The following is a 16292-nucleotide window of genomic DNA, read 5'->3' on the forward strand; positions in this document are numbered from 1 at the left end:
AGAAGATGTTCCAGGAAGTTACACTTTAATATCAGAGAGTTAAACCAAAAGATTTTCAACATGGTTAACCCACAGAGACCATGGGTTGGGAGTTCTCATGGTGCTTGTTCATCCTTTGCTTAGATCCTTTCAAAGGAACTTCTGCAGGGGGCTCTTCTCCCTACCTACATCTTAAGACAAAATCTTATGGGACTCAACCCATGACAGGAAGACCAAAAATACTCCAAAAAATGTTTCAACCAAAACATTGACGTTATTTCTCAAAACAGAGATTCAGATGACATGAATCCAAGTAGATCCCCCAAATCCAGTGGTATAAAGGATGTGTTCAGACCCATGGGCCCTTGCCAGCTGTCTATCCTAACAATTTTCTTGAAGTCCCTGGTTGCAAAAAGCTAAGACTCTCTACCAGAACTTGCTTATAAGCCCTAGCTGTAGGAAGAGTGGATCTGAGGATCTCAGGTACAAAGGCAACGGAGCTTTCCCCTCACCATTAGATCCACCAAGTGTAAGGTTTTGGAAAAGCACCAGGACAGCTAGGATTTGAGTTTCTAATGAGGTCAGGATAGGGAGAAGGAGGGGACAGATATTCATTTAGTTCTTTTTAAAAAATTAATTTTAGTTATTTCTGATAAAAATGCAAATGTCGGTTCCTTTCTTTAATGCCATTCTATTCTATTTTATTTAAGTCTAATAATACTCAAGTTATTTGTAGTGCACTGCACCACAAATGCTAAAAATATGTATTTTGAAAGCAGTGTCCTTAAAAAAGTTTCTCAGGAGCACTGGAAATTAAATGAGACAACCAGCTTCAGTCCTTAACTGGAATTATCCAGCAGTAACAGTCATTTAGAAGGATCCTAGGATGATAAGCTAACATTCTGGTCCTGGAGTTTATCACTTTACCATCCTGTTTCTTGTCAGGCACAGACTATCCAACAGCCACTATCAGTTCACTGGCGTAACATCATCCAAGAAGATAGAAGAAACAAAAGACCACAATCACACTAAAAGGGCAGGTTCAATTCAAGGTTTATCCATTAACTCATTTTAAAAGTCCACAGAAATCACTTTTTTTTTTTCCTTCCATTTTATACTTAGGTACTGGGATGGAGAATAGTTTTAATGAAGTTTTTTATTTTAGCTCTTAAGAGCTACAATGTTCCAAGAGTCACTTTGTAAAAAAGTAATGACTAAAGATGGAAAATTTTTTTGCAAGAATCTAAATGGCTTGAGGAAGGAAGTCCAACTAACACCTTCTGCTTCCAAACAGTTGCTTTCATTTTCTTTGCACAAGGAATTTACTTTTGTGATTTTTTTGGTCTATATATATGTAAAGGAGGAAAGGGGAAATCAAGTTGTTTATTATAAACATGAATTTTCAGAACTTTTGGATTAAAATTTACTCTAGAGGTAATTTCACAAATAACCATGACAGTTCTATTTCTATAGAAAGTTTTGTGGGTATGTCCTTACCACTTACCAAAGAGAAGAGGCTTCAAGCTGAGGGTCTTCACATCGTGTACTTTGTTGGGGATCAGCTCCACCTTCTGTTTATAACCAACCTGGATAACAGCACATTGGGATCAAATGAATACTTTTGTCACAGTGCTTTGTGCACATATTGGACTTTTAAGGTTTGCAAAATCCGTATGTTATACTTTTAACAAATGTTTGTTGAATTTAATTGAAAGTCACAAAATGGGGCTCACTCACAGCACATAAAGCAAAAGGCCATAGGAAACAATTTAAGTTTCTACTGCAGAAATAGTTTCACGAATAATCTAATTTCTCTAGGACCAGATAATAAGATTGAGATTTCCTGGGAACTAAGTCATTTCATTTACAAGGTAATTCCTCTTTTTAGGGACACATTCCTTCCTTGGAAAGGATCAGAGAATCAGAAGCTTTGAAAAAGTGGAGAATCAGGACACAACCATCCCAAATAACTAGTCCCCACTTCTTCAGTTTTATTTTAGACGGATAGATCCTATTTTTCTATGCTATCACTACAGATGTATATGTATCCATGTACTATATGCTTATAAGTGTGTGTATAAATATATATATGCATATATATGTAATTTGTGTATGGTATATATGGGAATGGATACACACATCCTTTATCTTTCAGGCCTAATACAATTCTGACGTTGCAGTTGTTGAAGGGGGGGAGAAGAGGAGGAAGAGGAGGGGGAAGAGGCGGAGGCCTGATGTAGCTGTCATCCGCTTCCCCCTCCCCAATCTCATCCCCACATCCAGAGGAGACCAAACTGCCCATCACTGCATCCGGAGTCGAAGGACCCAAATTTAAATTCCGGCCGTGACCTTGAACAGGTCGCTCTGGCTCGTTTGGCTTTGGTTTCTCTAAGAGATGAGGGAGGGGCTGAGCTCGGGGCCCTTTCTCTAAGTCCTCAGAGGGGTCCCGGGCGCTTACCTTGATGCCCTCCAGACGGAGGAGGGGTGCTCCAAAGAGGTCGGGGGCCGGGGGGCCGACCGGGGTTCGCGCGGCTGGGGCGGCTGCGGGGGCGGCGGCGGCCGCGGGGCTCGGGTCTGGAGACGCCGCTTGGCCGGCCCCCGGCCCGGGCCCGGACGAGTCGCCGTTGCTGTAGTGCACGAAGAAGAGCAGCGCCAGCACGTTGCCCAGGTACAGGTGCACGAACACCATTAGCACCAGGAAGTAGGAGCGCGAGCAGATGCCGCGGGGCTTGCCCCCGGCCAGGCCCGGAGGGGCCAGCGGGGCCTTGGCCGTGACCTCCCCGTCCGTCCGCGGGCCCAGCAGCGCCCAGGGGGGCTCCGCGGCCTCCTCAGCCTCTGGCCGCGGAGCTGCCACTGCCGCCATCACACCCACTCCAGCCCCGAACGAATGAGGATGCACCGCTAGGCCGAGGAGGCCGGCGGGGGCGCCCGGGGGCACCAAGCCCCGGCCCCGGCCCCGGCCTCGGTCTCGGTCGCCCCTAGTAACCTACTTGAGTAGAGAAGCGGAAGTGGCGCTGAGCTGCGGGCACGCGCCGGCCTCCCTTGCCCTCTCCCCCCTCGCGATGGTTGCTAAGAGACGGGACAAGACTGAGGATGCTGCATTGGCCTTCCCCCGCCCATGGTTGCTAGGAGATAGAGCAGCCCCGAGGTTGCTACAATGGACGCCCGCCCCGCCCCCCCTTCATGCCCTTCGCCCCACCTTCGAAATAATTCCTAGGAGAGATACGATGGGGCCCAGAATGCGCAGGCAAAAGCGCGCTGGGAGAAGGCTGTGGGGCGGAGACAGGCTTGTTTCTATTTGCATCCCCAATACTTAGTACATAGTAGGGAATAGGGACTGGACCTATGATTTCATTGGCTTAGGGAACAAATAATAGGGAAGGAGATAATAGTGAGTGCCTAATAAATGGGTATTGTCTCCCCAAGCCTTCGGGAACTTCCTGGCTGAGAAAATTCCCTCTCCTAATCCAGCTCAGCATTGTTCAGGATATATATAGTATTTAAAAAGTTGCTCGGGGTCAAACGGCAAAATTTTCTGGCTTTGAGGAAGATTCATTACGTTTTTATCCATTGTAAACCCTTAATACTTTTTCCATTTATTCCTAGTTCTTCACACACACTTGGAATAGACTCTCTGCCGATGTCCTGCTCTTCCTTTCTTCCTCCAACACCCAATTGTGCTATTTTACATTAAAAGCCTGAAATACTCTTTGCTGATGTCCTACTTTTTTTCTTCCAATTCTGCTATTTTCTTCATTAAAAGCCTTCCCTCAATCTCCCACACAAGTTGCCTGTCCCTTTTTGTACTTAATCATGCTTCCTAAATGTTATTTTTATAACTGTCCTATCAGCCCAATAGACTATGTTTTCGATGTTTACCTTTGCATGGTTAACACTGCTTATAGGACCTTGGACACAATAAATGTTTAATCATGGTTAAATTGAATTGTACTCCTTGAAACTGGTTCTTTATCCCTACAGTTTCAGCTCCTAGGCTTTGGTGAGCCACACACAAGCATTGCATTCTTTGAAAAACCCTAATCACTATTTGTAGACTATATATATAAATACTATACTATACTATATATATATATATATATATATATATATATAAATATTCTTTGTGGCAGTAGTTAAGTAGCTTGTCCAGGGTCACACAGCTAGAGTCAGCAATTATATTTGAACTCAGATCTTTCTGACAGCAGGCTTAGTGCTGGACCCACCTGCAAGATGCAAAGCTACCTGTGAAGAGAACACAAAAATGAGTGTGGCAAAGCTGGAAGGAAGAAAAGGTTCATAACAGACAATGGAGTGTGATAACGTCAATTAGGAAAGAAAACTTGTTCGACACTCAATGCCCATTTGACACTGGCTAACATGAAACTGTAGTGGACCCAGTTAGTCACATGACTATTCAATGACATTCAGAATCCTGGGAATAAGAATGAAGAAAGGTAAACTATGGGGTCATTGATAGGGTATTAACATCCAAGTAAGAGGCAGTGGAGTTATATATGAAGGACAGTAAATATTTTAACTATCAAGAGAGGTGTGAGGACAAAGTGGAAATAGTGGATTGGGAGAACAGGAATAGTGTGAGGGACTGAAAATTTCAGTAAAAGTGAAGGATAAATTTCAGAGAGTTGAAGCAGATGGGAAGATTTAGTGAAAGCTAATTATGACTGGAAAGTGGAATTTCAAAGTTAAGGTCATAAATGTGGCACACAGCCACAGGAGTCAAGGGAGTTGAAGAAGGAAGAAAGGAAATAAAAATGTATTAAAATATTCACTATGGATAGCTTTATAAATATTCTCTCATTTGATCTACACAACAATCCTGAAATAGGTGTGATTACCCCATTTTACAGTTTAAGAAACTGACTACAACATGATTCATAAAGAAATGTGTATTAAAGTAATGTGTATATTTATAATCACATAACCCAAATTGCCTCAGCAAAAATAAAATAAAAAGTAAAAAATAATCATATATAACCAGAAAAAAAATAAAATAATTAGCTAGTGTCTAAGGCTGAATTTGAATTCGGGTTTTCCCATCTCTAGTCCCAGAGCTCTTATTCAATTTTCTTCAGAAGACTATCATATCTAACTCTAAAATTCTATCCATCTTGGGGTACCTAGATGGTGAAGTGGATTGCGCATCGGCCATGGAGTCAGGAGAAGCTCAGTTCAAATTTGGCCTCAGAAGCACATCTGAGCACAAAAGCACGAATGTCATCTTGACATTTTGTATTTGTTTAGATTTATCTAGCTCTGAAAAAGAAAAGTTGAGGTTCCTCCTAAGTATACTTTTACTGTTTATTTCCTGGTGGAGGGAATGTATACAAGTGGTCAATGAAGACCTTGTTGTTCAGTGGTTTCAATCAAATCTGACTCTTCATAATTGCATTTGGGGTTTTCTTGGCAAAGATACTTAGGTGATTTGCCATTTCCTTCTCCAGCTCATTTTACTGATGAAGAACTGAGACAAACAAGCTTAGTTGACTTGCTCAGGGTCACATAGTTAGTATCAGAAGCTGATTTGAACTCAACTCTTTCTGACTTTAGGCCCAGTGCTCTATGTGCTACCTAGCTGCTCTGAGTTTAGATCTAAGAATATGTCATTTTCTCCAGTTTTGTGTATGAAGGACATGAGGAAATACACAACCAGCATTGGTGTGAATAAGAATGGGGTACTTGAAGATCCAGGTTTCTGAGAATGTAAAATGGAAAGACTGCGAAAAAAACACTAAGATAAAAGTGCTAGTTAAAAATAGATGAGAGGTTCCAGAAGGGACAATGGAAGGGGAAGGTCAAACTAGATGGAAGACTATAAAAAAAAAGACTATAGCAGGCAGTTACTTGGCTGGAACAAAATGTTAAGATGGCAAGATGTGACTGCTAGCCAAAAGCATTTGAGATTTGAGAGCACTTTCTAAAACCTGAAATGAGGATTATGGGGATACTAGGGAAATGTACTGGTACCCATAGCTGAGGGGATCAGAGGTCGGGATAGACATAAGGGTAAGGAAATGTGGGATGATTTGGTTCAGGAGCTGAGCTGAATCCTAAATGGGATTATGTTGATAATACTATTACAAGATGGCACGGACCGATATATATCCAGTGGATATGGTGGCTGGGGCAAGGGCAGAGCAGCTCTGGCCAGGGTGCTACTCTTGGGATCAGGAACACTTGAATTTAAATATTGTCTGGTATTGTCTTGGAACTGTGTAACTCTGAGCCTTGGGCAATGCCTTAAAACTACTTTTGATTTGCATCGGTGTAGTTTCTATATTGATGAAATCACAGATCCTTCATGCATTGGTTAGATTATACAGTATCTTAATCTCAGGCCTAGATCTTACAGCTTTTCTGGCAACTAGCAGTCTTCTGCATACATGAATTGTCAAATGCAGCTTTCTGTAGCACAATTATGATATCAATTAACATCTCCCCTGGCAATTAGAAGTCCTGATACAGACTAGACTGACACAAAGGAAATATATGCATGACAGAGCTCCATCCACTTTTAAATTATATCCTTAGAAAATGTTCTTTCAGGATATACCATCATATCTCATATCCTTACCTACCCAACTTAAGAAAACCCAGAAAACAAGCCATGAGTTGTTTACATAGCACAATAATTTCCCCCAAAATTGTGGGATTCATACCAGATGATCCACTGGATTTTAAAAATGGCAATCACAATATAAGCTCGAGTTTCCAAAATAATTTGGTACATTGAAATACAGACTTTCATAAGAAACTTTACCATCATGGCAAAGGATAAAACAAATCTTTTTTTGACTCATATACAGTTGGTGAAGCAGGATATTGGATTTGGGAGTCAGGAAAACTGGATTCCAAGGCTCAGTTGCTTAAATAGTTGTGTAAACAGAGTCAAGGCATTTAACCTAAGCTTCGACTTCCTTATAAAATGGAGATAATAGAGGAGTAAATATCACATTTACACAATGTTCTTATTACAGTTCTAATTCACAGTATACGTCTTAGATGTATTTCATTTGTTTCTAGTCATTTGCTTAGCAACTTGCACTATCTTCATTGCCCTATATCTAAGTGCTTTATTTAGCACAATTCTTGGCATATAGTAGGGGGATTCTTAAATGCTGAATGATAAACTGACCTCTAATGTTTTATCAAGCACAGACATTGATCTTGGGATGTCAGTGGAGTATAGAATTTTGGCAGGTTCTCTCATTTAAAAATTTTTTTAAAAATAATATAGCTTTTTATTTTCAAAATACACCCAAAGATAGTTTTCTATATTCACCCTTGCAAAACCTTGTCTTCTAAATTTTGCTCTCTTCCCCCAACCCCCGGTCCCTTAGACAGCAAGCAATCCAATATAAGTTAAACGTACAATTCTTCTAAAAATATTATCATACTTATCACGTTATTGGTAAGCTAAAAGCCTGTAGGTATGAGTCTTTCTACAGAGCCTTTTTGTCCCAAGAAGCCATGCAGTTAAATTAGGACAGACTCATCAATTTCGCCGTGGGGTGATTACATTTTTGACCATAGCAACCTACAAACACCATTCACTATGGCTCAGAGGAACTGCAATTATGACTGGGTAGAGAAAATATTCATTCTGGTGAAATCATTACTCCTTACAAGTACTGACACATTTGTCTTTTAGTGTTATCATCCGAACAGTGCTTTGTAATCCTTATGCTGTTCTCTAGAGGAAACAGATACTGAGGAAACCTTTGTTCAAAGTGGCAAAATACAGTAGGTAATCAAGTGGGAGCTACTCTTGATTCACACTAAATCCTAAATGGGGAGACAGGGAGAATGTTATGTATACAGCTGGAGCAATGACACTTCTTGCCCGGACACGCAGTGAGCTATTAGGAATTCTAGAACATGAGCTGCTTATATACACCAAGGACTATTGAAATACAGGATCTTTCAGACACCGCTTAAAAAAAAAAAAAAAAATGACTCCACACACAAGCTTTTTAAAATTAGAAATTTACAATTTATTTTGAATAAACCACTAGAATTCTGGGAAATGTTTAAGAGCAGAGTACATTACCCCAATTCATCTTTCCTCTCTAAAGGAAAACCAAGAGATGGGGCCATTTTGAGAAAACGTCCTGCTCTTCCTCCTTTTCTACCCCATGCAAAGCAGAGTCAGATTCTCCCAGCTTTCTAGACTGCTGGAAAACTTAAAAGGTGACAGCCAGCTACGGTCTAGAAAAAGCCTCATTGAAAAGAAAATACATTCTGTCAAGCACTTGATTCAAAGTCATAAGGGCTCAAAGCTGTAATTATGGTACAGAAACCCTTTGTGGCTCCAGCATCAGTGCAAAAGCAATTTGTGTATATTTGTGTGTGCGCATGCACACCACATGTATGTGCACGATTTCGTGCACCAAGAGCAGCAGTCATGCAGTTTTGAGAAACTCCTTGGTGCTGCCTAGGATAGGATGTCAAGGGTATGTGACAGCCAATGAATTACATGAGCAAAGCTACAACCAAAAGCTCTAGAAGCAAAGCTGGGACCCATTCGGCCCTTCTGGTGCTGCAAAAAAGACATCACAAAAAGAAGGTTCCAAACACCGGAATCCTCAATGTGAGGAAAATGAGGCACCCACCCCCTTCCTGTTCTCAGAAGGAACGCTCTTCTTATTTACAATTAGCTTATGAATGTGGTATTTCAGAATGATTCCTCACTGCCCTTTCCTCTTCTATAACTGCCTGTCCTCTTCCCAGAAAGTAGGGCTTTGTTTTAAAGGAGAGGAATGGAGGAAGGGGTTTATAAGTCAACCCCATTCAACAATAACTGTCACAGCTGACTCTCGGGTGGAGTGAGTTTCACAGTTTACAAAGCACCCAGGAAGTTAATGTATAACTGGGTGTTAGAAGTGATAGATGTAAGGTCCAAAGGAATATCCCAACTCCTTTATAATCTCCCTAAAACTTCAGATGGCCAAGAAGAGAACAGAAGAATTCATTCTTAAACTCTTAGGTGCTGAGGATAACTGCAGAGATCAAAGCTCTGCAAGCTCTCCCAGAGGAAAGCCCTGTACCAAGCCCTGAGAACAGCTGAACACATTATCCTTTGGAGATAAAAGACAGCAGAAGCTTTCACAGGAATCTTGTCATCTCAAATCAGCCTTCTCAAAGGCTTCCAAATATAAGTTCAAAGGTATTGTAGGACCATCAGCCTACAACTTTTGTGCAGTTTGAGACTGGGAATAACCCTAAAGTAGGCATCAAATGCCCTCCAGAGTGTCAGAGATGCCTGATATTTAAAGAAATCTCTCTGAAAGAAAAATAGTGAACAGAAGTAAAAAGTTCAGATCAAAGTCAATGGGAAGTGGCCAAATAATGGTGAGCTGTATCCACTCAAAGAGAATCTCAAAATAGTCCCAGAATTAATGGAGGTTACACATGAGAATGAATTTGAGCCTCTTGCTGTGCACTAAGACAAAAAGGGACTTCTTGATTAACATCAATGCTAGGATGGGAAAGCTCTACCTGGAGAGAGGGAGCAAGTGGGCAAAGACCACATTCAGTCAGTCCACTGTGACTCCAATATAGTATTTTCTCTATTTTTATCTGCACAACAGGAGGGCCACCAAAAATATACCCATATTTAAGATTAATACTGTTTGCTTGATAGGCTCTCCATTTTCATATGAAGGGAGGCAGCAAGTATTTTCTTTCAAAGGGCTCCAACTTGGGGGACATACTCAGGAGTCTGAAACAGTCTGAGGGGGCTATCAATGGGTCATTTATATTTTCATTACTGCTCTCCTGAGAGTCGTAATTTTTAGATTTTCCTTGCTGACCCAGTCATATCTTTTCTCAGGATTCAATTTACCATCACTTTCTCAGAAGGGCAAAGAGGGAACAATCCAGGCACTCAGAATCTATATCAAGGCATCCTGGTGAGAAACCATCAGAGTGGTTCTCCACTGGGAGAGGTCCTCACATGCCCCAGGCACCAGTTCACAAACATGCCCAAATATACCAATACAACAAAGGATGTAAGCACAGGAAAAAAAAAAATTATCTTAGACTGAAAACGCTTAGTAATCCAGCTGAAAAGATGGATTAAAAGCTACTCCTATAAGAAGCATAATGAGGCATTAATGGGGCATATCAAAAAAATCCAATTTTGGTCAAATACCTCAGGATTAGGGCAATTAAACTGTACCTCAACCTAGCCCATTTTTTTTTGGATTCAGAATTTGGTGAGATTCCCCTAGCACCTAGTGTAGAAAGAAGAGCTGCTGAATGAGCAGATGACATAGTCCAGCTTACAGTGTTTCCAGGCTCCTCCCCAGCAGAAGCTCCTGGAAGAGGTTGGTTGTGCTCTTCCTTGGGCAATCACAGCCGCTGCCAAGCATATTTGAGCAGAAAAAGGGGAGGCAACCCCAAGAAGGCCAATGTGGCATTTCAACACAAAAGCAGGTGGATGGGGAGCAAATGTTACTTTCTAAGCAGATCATCTAGAGGAAAAAACACTCCAATGCCAATTTATTTTTTTTAAAAGGGTTCTGTGTTATTCTAGGGTTTGGTTTTTTTTTTGTTTGTTTGTTTTGTTTTGTTTGTATAATTTTACAACCTTGAAAATTACAGAAGTTGTAATGATCTAATACTATTAACAGCCATTCAGAAAAACTTTCCCTCCCTCCCAACAACAATCCAGGGGAAATTTTAAAAGTCCCATAAAGACGCCAATTCAATATGGCCGCTACCCTGGTACAAACAAAAGCGGAAAGATGAGAAGAAAACTGAAAGTGACTAAAATGGGAGAGCTCTGAGGGGCCAGGGCGTTGTTCTTGGTCTGTGCTCTCCAGTGGCAGTGCCCATTCCATGCAATGATGCTGCTGGACGCCTTGTTTCTCAATGCTCTCTCCCCTCTCATCTCGTATCCTTCTGTGACCTGACTTAAGTGTCATGGAAATCCTTTAGCAGAGTCCTCCTCCGCTGTTCAGCTATGTGCATCTGATTCTCCAAGTCCTGAAAAATAAGATCACAGCAGCTTACTCTCTTTTCACCAAGATAGGATTAAGGTCACATCACTAGGAAAGGATCCCAGATGCTATCCAAGGAAGAACATCCCCTGTATCACATTGCAGAGCCAAGTTGCCAGCCAGGATCCGCTTGAGGACCACCAGTTTTGAGAGATCTCTCCCTTATGAAATAGCTAATTCTATTATTGGCAGCCCTAAATTTTTTTTTTATTAAGAAAAATTCTTTTTTAAAATATTCAATTTCAATTCTCTCTTCTTCTCCTTTCATTGAGAAAGGCAAATGACGATATCCATTATACATATGAAGTCATGGAAAACATATCCATATTAGCCATGTTCCATAAATCAAAAACTGCTCTAATCTGAACTCAAGGTTCAGGACAATTCTAACTGTGAGAAGTTCTTTACACTGAGTCAAAATCTGTTGCTGTAATTGCTACCCACTTGTTCCCAATCCTATTCTTATGGGGTCAGACACAAACAGAAGGGAGGCCTACACCAAGGCTCTTCAAATACTTGACATCAGCAATCACGTTTCCTCCTGAGTTTTCTCTTCTCTGGGCTAAACATTCAATGCAATAAAAATTTAAAAGCCATTGATTCATTCTGTGAGAAAGGCTGGATGTAACACAAAGGCAAAAACAATTTCATCTTTGGCCTCAAGAAGCTATATCATACTCTATCCTCTGAAATCAAAGCAGTTCAATCCTTATCCAGTATAGTGCCCTGAATGCTTCAGGGCCAAGGGCCTGGATAATATGCTTGTCCTAAGGGAGGTTTCTGATAGAGTTACTTTTTCAGACATCTAGGTCATGGTGTGGGCTTACTCAGCTTGCAGAACCCTAAAATGCCCAAATCTTTCTCACTCTACTCACATAGCCCAGTTCTGTAATTTTCATCTTCATTGATTAGGACCTCATTGTCCTAAACCAGAATTTGGTGGTTTCTACTGCTATTGGCTACCTCTTATTGGGCTTCTGCTCCATTTAATCAATGAGAGCAAGGTATTTAACAGGAAGAAGAGTAACTTACCCCTCTGTCATAGCTATCTGCTCGCTCCACCTTCCATGAAAGGTTCTCAATTTCTGCCTCCAGCTGGGCCTGCTGATACTCAAACTATAGCAACAACACAAAAGGTTGAGCAGGAAAGAAAATCTAGAACAAGGATCTGTGAGTAGCAATGTGAGTAGCAATTGTGAGTGAGTAGCAAATGTAATAACACACAGCATATACTTTAGAGCCCAATATGCTATTGTGAGTTTTACTGATCTGTCCAAATAATTAATAATTTTGAAGTACAAAAAATTTCATTAGGAATATTATAATTTCCCCTTCAATGTTATCTACAGATGACATCTATATATATTTAAATGCAACTTCAAAGTATATTCTTAGCAGAAAAATTCAAGAAAGACAATGTTATTACTCAAAAGAATACAAACTCTTTAAAGATAAGAATCAAATCCTCCTGATCTCAGTAGGAAGAAGTTGGTGCTTTAACATTAGGACTAGTGTCACAATCATGTGAGCTTTTGCTATTATTTTTCTTCCTCATTTTAAAAATAAGGGATATGCAGGGGTCCTCAAACTTTTTAAACAGGGCACCAGTTCACTGTTCCTCAGACTGTTGGAGGGCCAGACTATAGTAAAAATAAAATCTTTGTTTTGTGGGCCTTTAAATAAAGAAACTTCATAGCCCTGCGTGAGGGGAATAAACATCCTCAGCTGCTGCATCTGGCCCATGGCTGTAGTTTGAGGACCTCAGCACTACAGCCTTTCCCAAATCAACTGGGACTTCTCAAGTCTAATTTAGGAAAGTCCTTTGTGAGTAGGTACACACAAAAAGGAAGAGGCTCTGGAAGTCAACCCTCAAAGATAACATAGTTGAACAAGCGTTCAAGCTCAATCTTTCCCAGAATAAATATAAAGAGCCAACCCTCAATAATACTATTTGTATAAAGGAGTGAGATAAGGAGGAAAGGTTCTTGTAGGATATACTAATTTTACTTAGAACAATAAGAGCTCAAAACCCTTTGTGATCCCATTACACTACATCCTAGTAAGGTCATGTTGGGATGACCTAGTAAGGATGTTGGGAAAAGGATTCAAAAGGAATCAAGAATCACTTGTGCTTTAGGGTCAAGTTAATTAGATGTTTTTCTATAACCTAAGTCCTTATTAATCAGGAAGCTAAAAAGGTTGTCCTGGTTAAAGCTCACACTCTTCAACAAACTAGGCTTAGTATATTACAAGAGTCATTACTGAATCACAAAAAAGACTCAATTAAAACCCAAAGGTTTTGATTAAATCCCAAAAGGGAAAAAAACAAACAAAAAACACCAAACAATAATCAGTTTCCTTACTTAAGAATAAACATTAAATCTTCAGAAAACATGGAAATTAGATCACTACTACCAGAACGAGAATAGGACAGAGTTCCCTTACCAGCTTCTTCCTAGGTCCAGACTCCATGTAGTATGCATATGGATATGTGTACTGCAGGGTATAACGACACTGTTTAAAAAAAAAAAAAAAAAAAAAGGACAAGGTCTTAAAGAAATGAACAAATTTAAAAAAAAAAAAAAACTAAAACAAAACAACAACAGAATGAGTCGCTTATTTCTTTGGTACCAATAGTCCCACCAATAGTGCAGATCACAATCCATTCCCTACACTGAAGCAGTCCACACACTGATTAAAGAAGTCATTGGCAACACCAGAGCCAGCTCAATAGATGGTAAAGAGCTTCTCTAACTCTTAGTTGGCTCTTAAATAACCAACACATAGATGACTACAGATGGAACCCAGAGTCTAGCTTGGCAGGGACTACCAGAGGTTACATTCTGTTGGCAAAGCTTTTTAAGAACCCAGGATTCTCCTCCAAACCACAATAAGACTCCTCCACCACTGGAGGAAATTCAAAGGAACGTAAAACATCTGAAAAAAATTTAAACAAAGTGCATTTGTACTATGTAACTTCCAAATGGACCAACTCAGTTGGTTAACTGAGCTAAAGGATAGAATTTACATATCGTGAAGTAACTATTACTAAAAAGAAAAAAAAAAGGAATTGGGAGCAGGGAAGAGTTTCCAGGTGGGGAATGAGTGTACCTAAAATTCCCTGCTACTACAAAGGAGTGTGTACCATACAATCATTATGTCCTAATTTATTCACTGATGGACAGGTATGCTGAATATAAGCTCTCCAATCATTTTACACAAATTGTCTCTTTAAATACCTCAAGCTTATTAAATGCAAGCATTCAGTTCAACAAACATTTATGATTTGTAGGGCATTTTCTGAATATTGTATCTTTCTCTTAATGGCATTCTTGTGTGTGGAAGGAACTGGTAGCATTTTAAGAAAGTAACACAAAATTTCAGAGCCTCTTCAGGAAGCTTTTATGCAGAATTCTTTCTCTCTGCTACTGAGGTCAGGCAAGAGAGCAGCATCCTCACCTTGGCTAGGAGCTTAGCAGCATTCTGTAGGTACTGCCAGTCGATCCAAGTCCCCAGATTATTCATCACTCTTTCCTGGATCTTCTCGTGAATTCGCTGGTATGTCTGTGCCTCCAGCTGTAAGCTCTTATTGTGATTTTCCCACTGTCACAGGGATAGAGGGAAGAGGAGGAATGGAGGAGTTTTGGGGGGAAGGGAGGAGAACAGATGGACTATGGGAAAAGGGGCAAATAAATGTCAAAGTAGGCAAGGAATGTTGAAGTGGCAATCAGCAGACAGCTGGAATAAGGCACTGCCACACTGAAATAAGATTGCCCCACCTGCATGCCTACTGGAGGCAGCAGGGGCTTTATGTGCTTGTGAGAAGGGGAGGTTATTGCTGGAAAGCAATGAGGATTCACTTTATGAAACACATAAGGAATTTCAATTTCTCACGTACTAGAACAAAAAAGTACTTCCATTCCCAGGTTGAAAGGGAGGCTAGTGTTGAAATATCAAGAGAAATTCCACGAAAATACTTAATTCTCAAGTCGAAATCATGTGTTGGGAAGGCATTCAAAAAGATAATTAATAATCTTGCTATATGTGATCATTCAGTGTAAAGGCTTTAGGAAAGGGAAAAGAATTCATTTTGTATAGCCACTACAAAATAGTAATTTCTGGACTACAAACATAGAAATTTTTGGCATTAATTATGGAAATAAGTCCAGTGCCAGTATGCAGTAAGCATTAGCTGAATTCTTATTCATGTTGAAAGTAGCTATACGTGAGAAAGGAACAAAATCTGTGGTCTGTAGAAGGACATTTGGGAAATGTTCAAGCTGGAAGGAGCCTCAGCGGTCACATTGTTCTCCTCCTTCAGTTTCCTGAGGATAAAACTGAGGTCATAAGAGAACAGGATTCAGAAGCAAAAGGGACTCAAGAATCATCTAGATTCTGAAAGGTTAAGTATTTGCCTAAATGGACATAGATAGTATGATTTACTTGTATCTGGCCCAATTGGCAGTAAAGAATTTATAGAGATGTATAGAGAATACATGCCCAATATCACACAAGGACTTGGCATTGTGAATTCAGGGACTGTGGCTACAAATTGAGCATTTTTTCAACTTCGACATGACACAGGCAAGTGATGTCATAAACCCCAACCCCCTTCCCTAATGTTGCTGGGTTTTTGTTTGTTTTTTTTTTTAAATCATGGCCTAAGAGACAAAAGATAAAGATGAAAGGAGCAAACTATCAAGACATGAGATAGGAGATATTATGAGTATTACTATTATAATAATATTTCCTGAAAATCAGCATCCTAGTTGACCCAAAATATTTCTGGGCAAAATTCTCTAGGATCTGTATGTACACCAGCATCATGTGCTTTCCAGAGCATTCAACCTGAGCAGCAGCAGCATTAATTCATATCACTATAGCACAACAGAAGGCAATGTCTATTATAAGATATAATACTCTAGCTGCCTTACAAACCAGAGACAAGGCAATTTTTGAAGAGCCTTCTGAAGCCCAACAGTTGACTTTAATTCTTCATCACCTAAATTGGGGTTCCAGAGGCTCATACATCTCTATAAATTTTTTACTGCTGCCAAACCAAATGAAATTCAATTCATGGCTGTGGGTTAGGGAGAGGTCTCCTACCCTCTCGAAGTAGAACAAGTACTTCTTAAGGGCCTCCCTCGCCTGGGCCTGTTGACTCTGGTTTACAATATCAGGATTTTCTTTGTACCGACTGCACTCGTAGTACTCGCTGCCATGGGTCTTCCAGTCTCCTAGACACATCCAGCAGAAATCTGCACAGAACAGCAAAAAACAAGTCAAGTACAG

The 16292-nt window shown here is 40.3% G+C and overlaps 2 protein-coding genes across 4 annotated transcripts in view; both read right to left on the reverse strand.

Moving 5' to 3' along the window:
* The window catches only part of P4HTM (prolyl 4-hydroxylase, transmembrane), a 29021-nt gene extending 25958 nt beyond the window's left edge, over positions 1-3063 (reverse strand). The window contains exons 1-2 of one of the 2 annotated variants that reach the window (XM_031959574.1): positions 2438-3057; positions 1484-1565 (exon numbers count right to left, since the gene is read on the reverse strand). In XM_031959574.1, coding sequence (XP_031815434.1) covers positions 1484-1565; positions 2438-2842 — 487 coding nt within the window. In that variant the 5' untranslated portion in view covers positions 2843-3057. Of the gene's footprint in view, positions 1-1483; positions 1566-2437 lie in introns of both variants that reach the window. The other variant, XM_031959583.1, reaches the window with a different exon arrangement.
* Positions 3064-10473: 7410 nt separating this feature from the next.
* Positions 10474-16292, reverse strand: part of ARIH2 (ariadne RBR E3 ubiquitin protein ligase 2) — a 57779-nt gene continuing 51960 nt past the window's right edge. For both annotated transcript variants that reach the window (XM_003762242.4, XM_031959607.1), the window contains exons 12-16: positions 16107-16258; positions 14460-14603; positions 13446-13514; positions 12033-12116; positions 10474-10986 (exon numbers count right to left, since the gene is read on the reverse strand). In XM_003762242.4, the coding sequence (XP_003762290.1) occupies positions 10915-10986; positions 12033-12116; positions 13446-13514; positions 14460-14603; positions 16107-16258 (521 nt within the window). In that variant the 3' untranslated portion in view covers positions 10474-10914. The remainder of the gene's footprint in view (positions 10987-12032; positions 12117-13445; positions 13515-14459; positions 14604-16106; positions 16259-16292) is intronic.

The sequence above is a fragment of the Sarcophilus harrisii genome, chromosome 1, assembly GCF_902635505.1.
Source record: "Sarcophilus harrisii chromosome 1, mSarHar1.11, whole genome shotgun sequence".
NCBI lineage: Eukaryota > Metazoa > Chordata > Mammalia > Dasyuromorphia > Dasyuridae > Sarcophilus > Sarcophilus harrisii.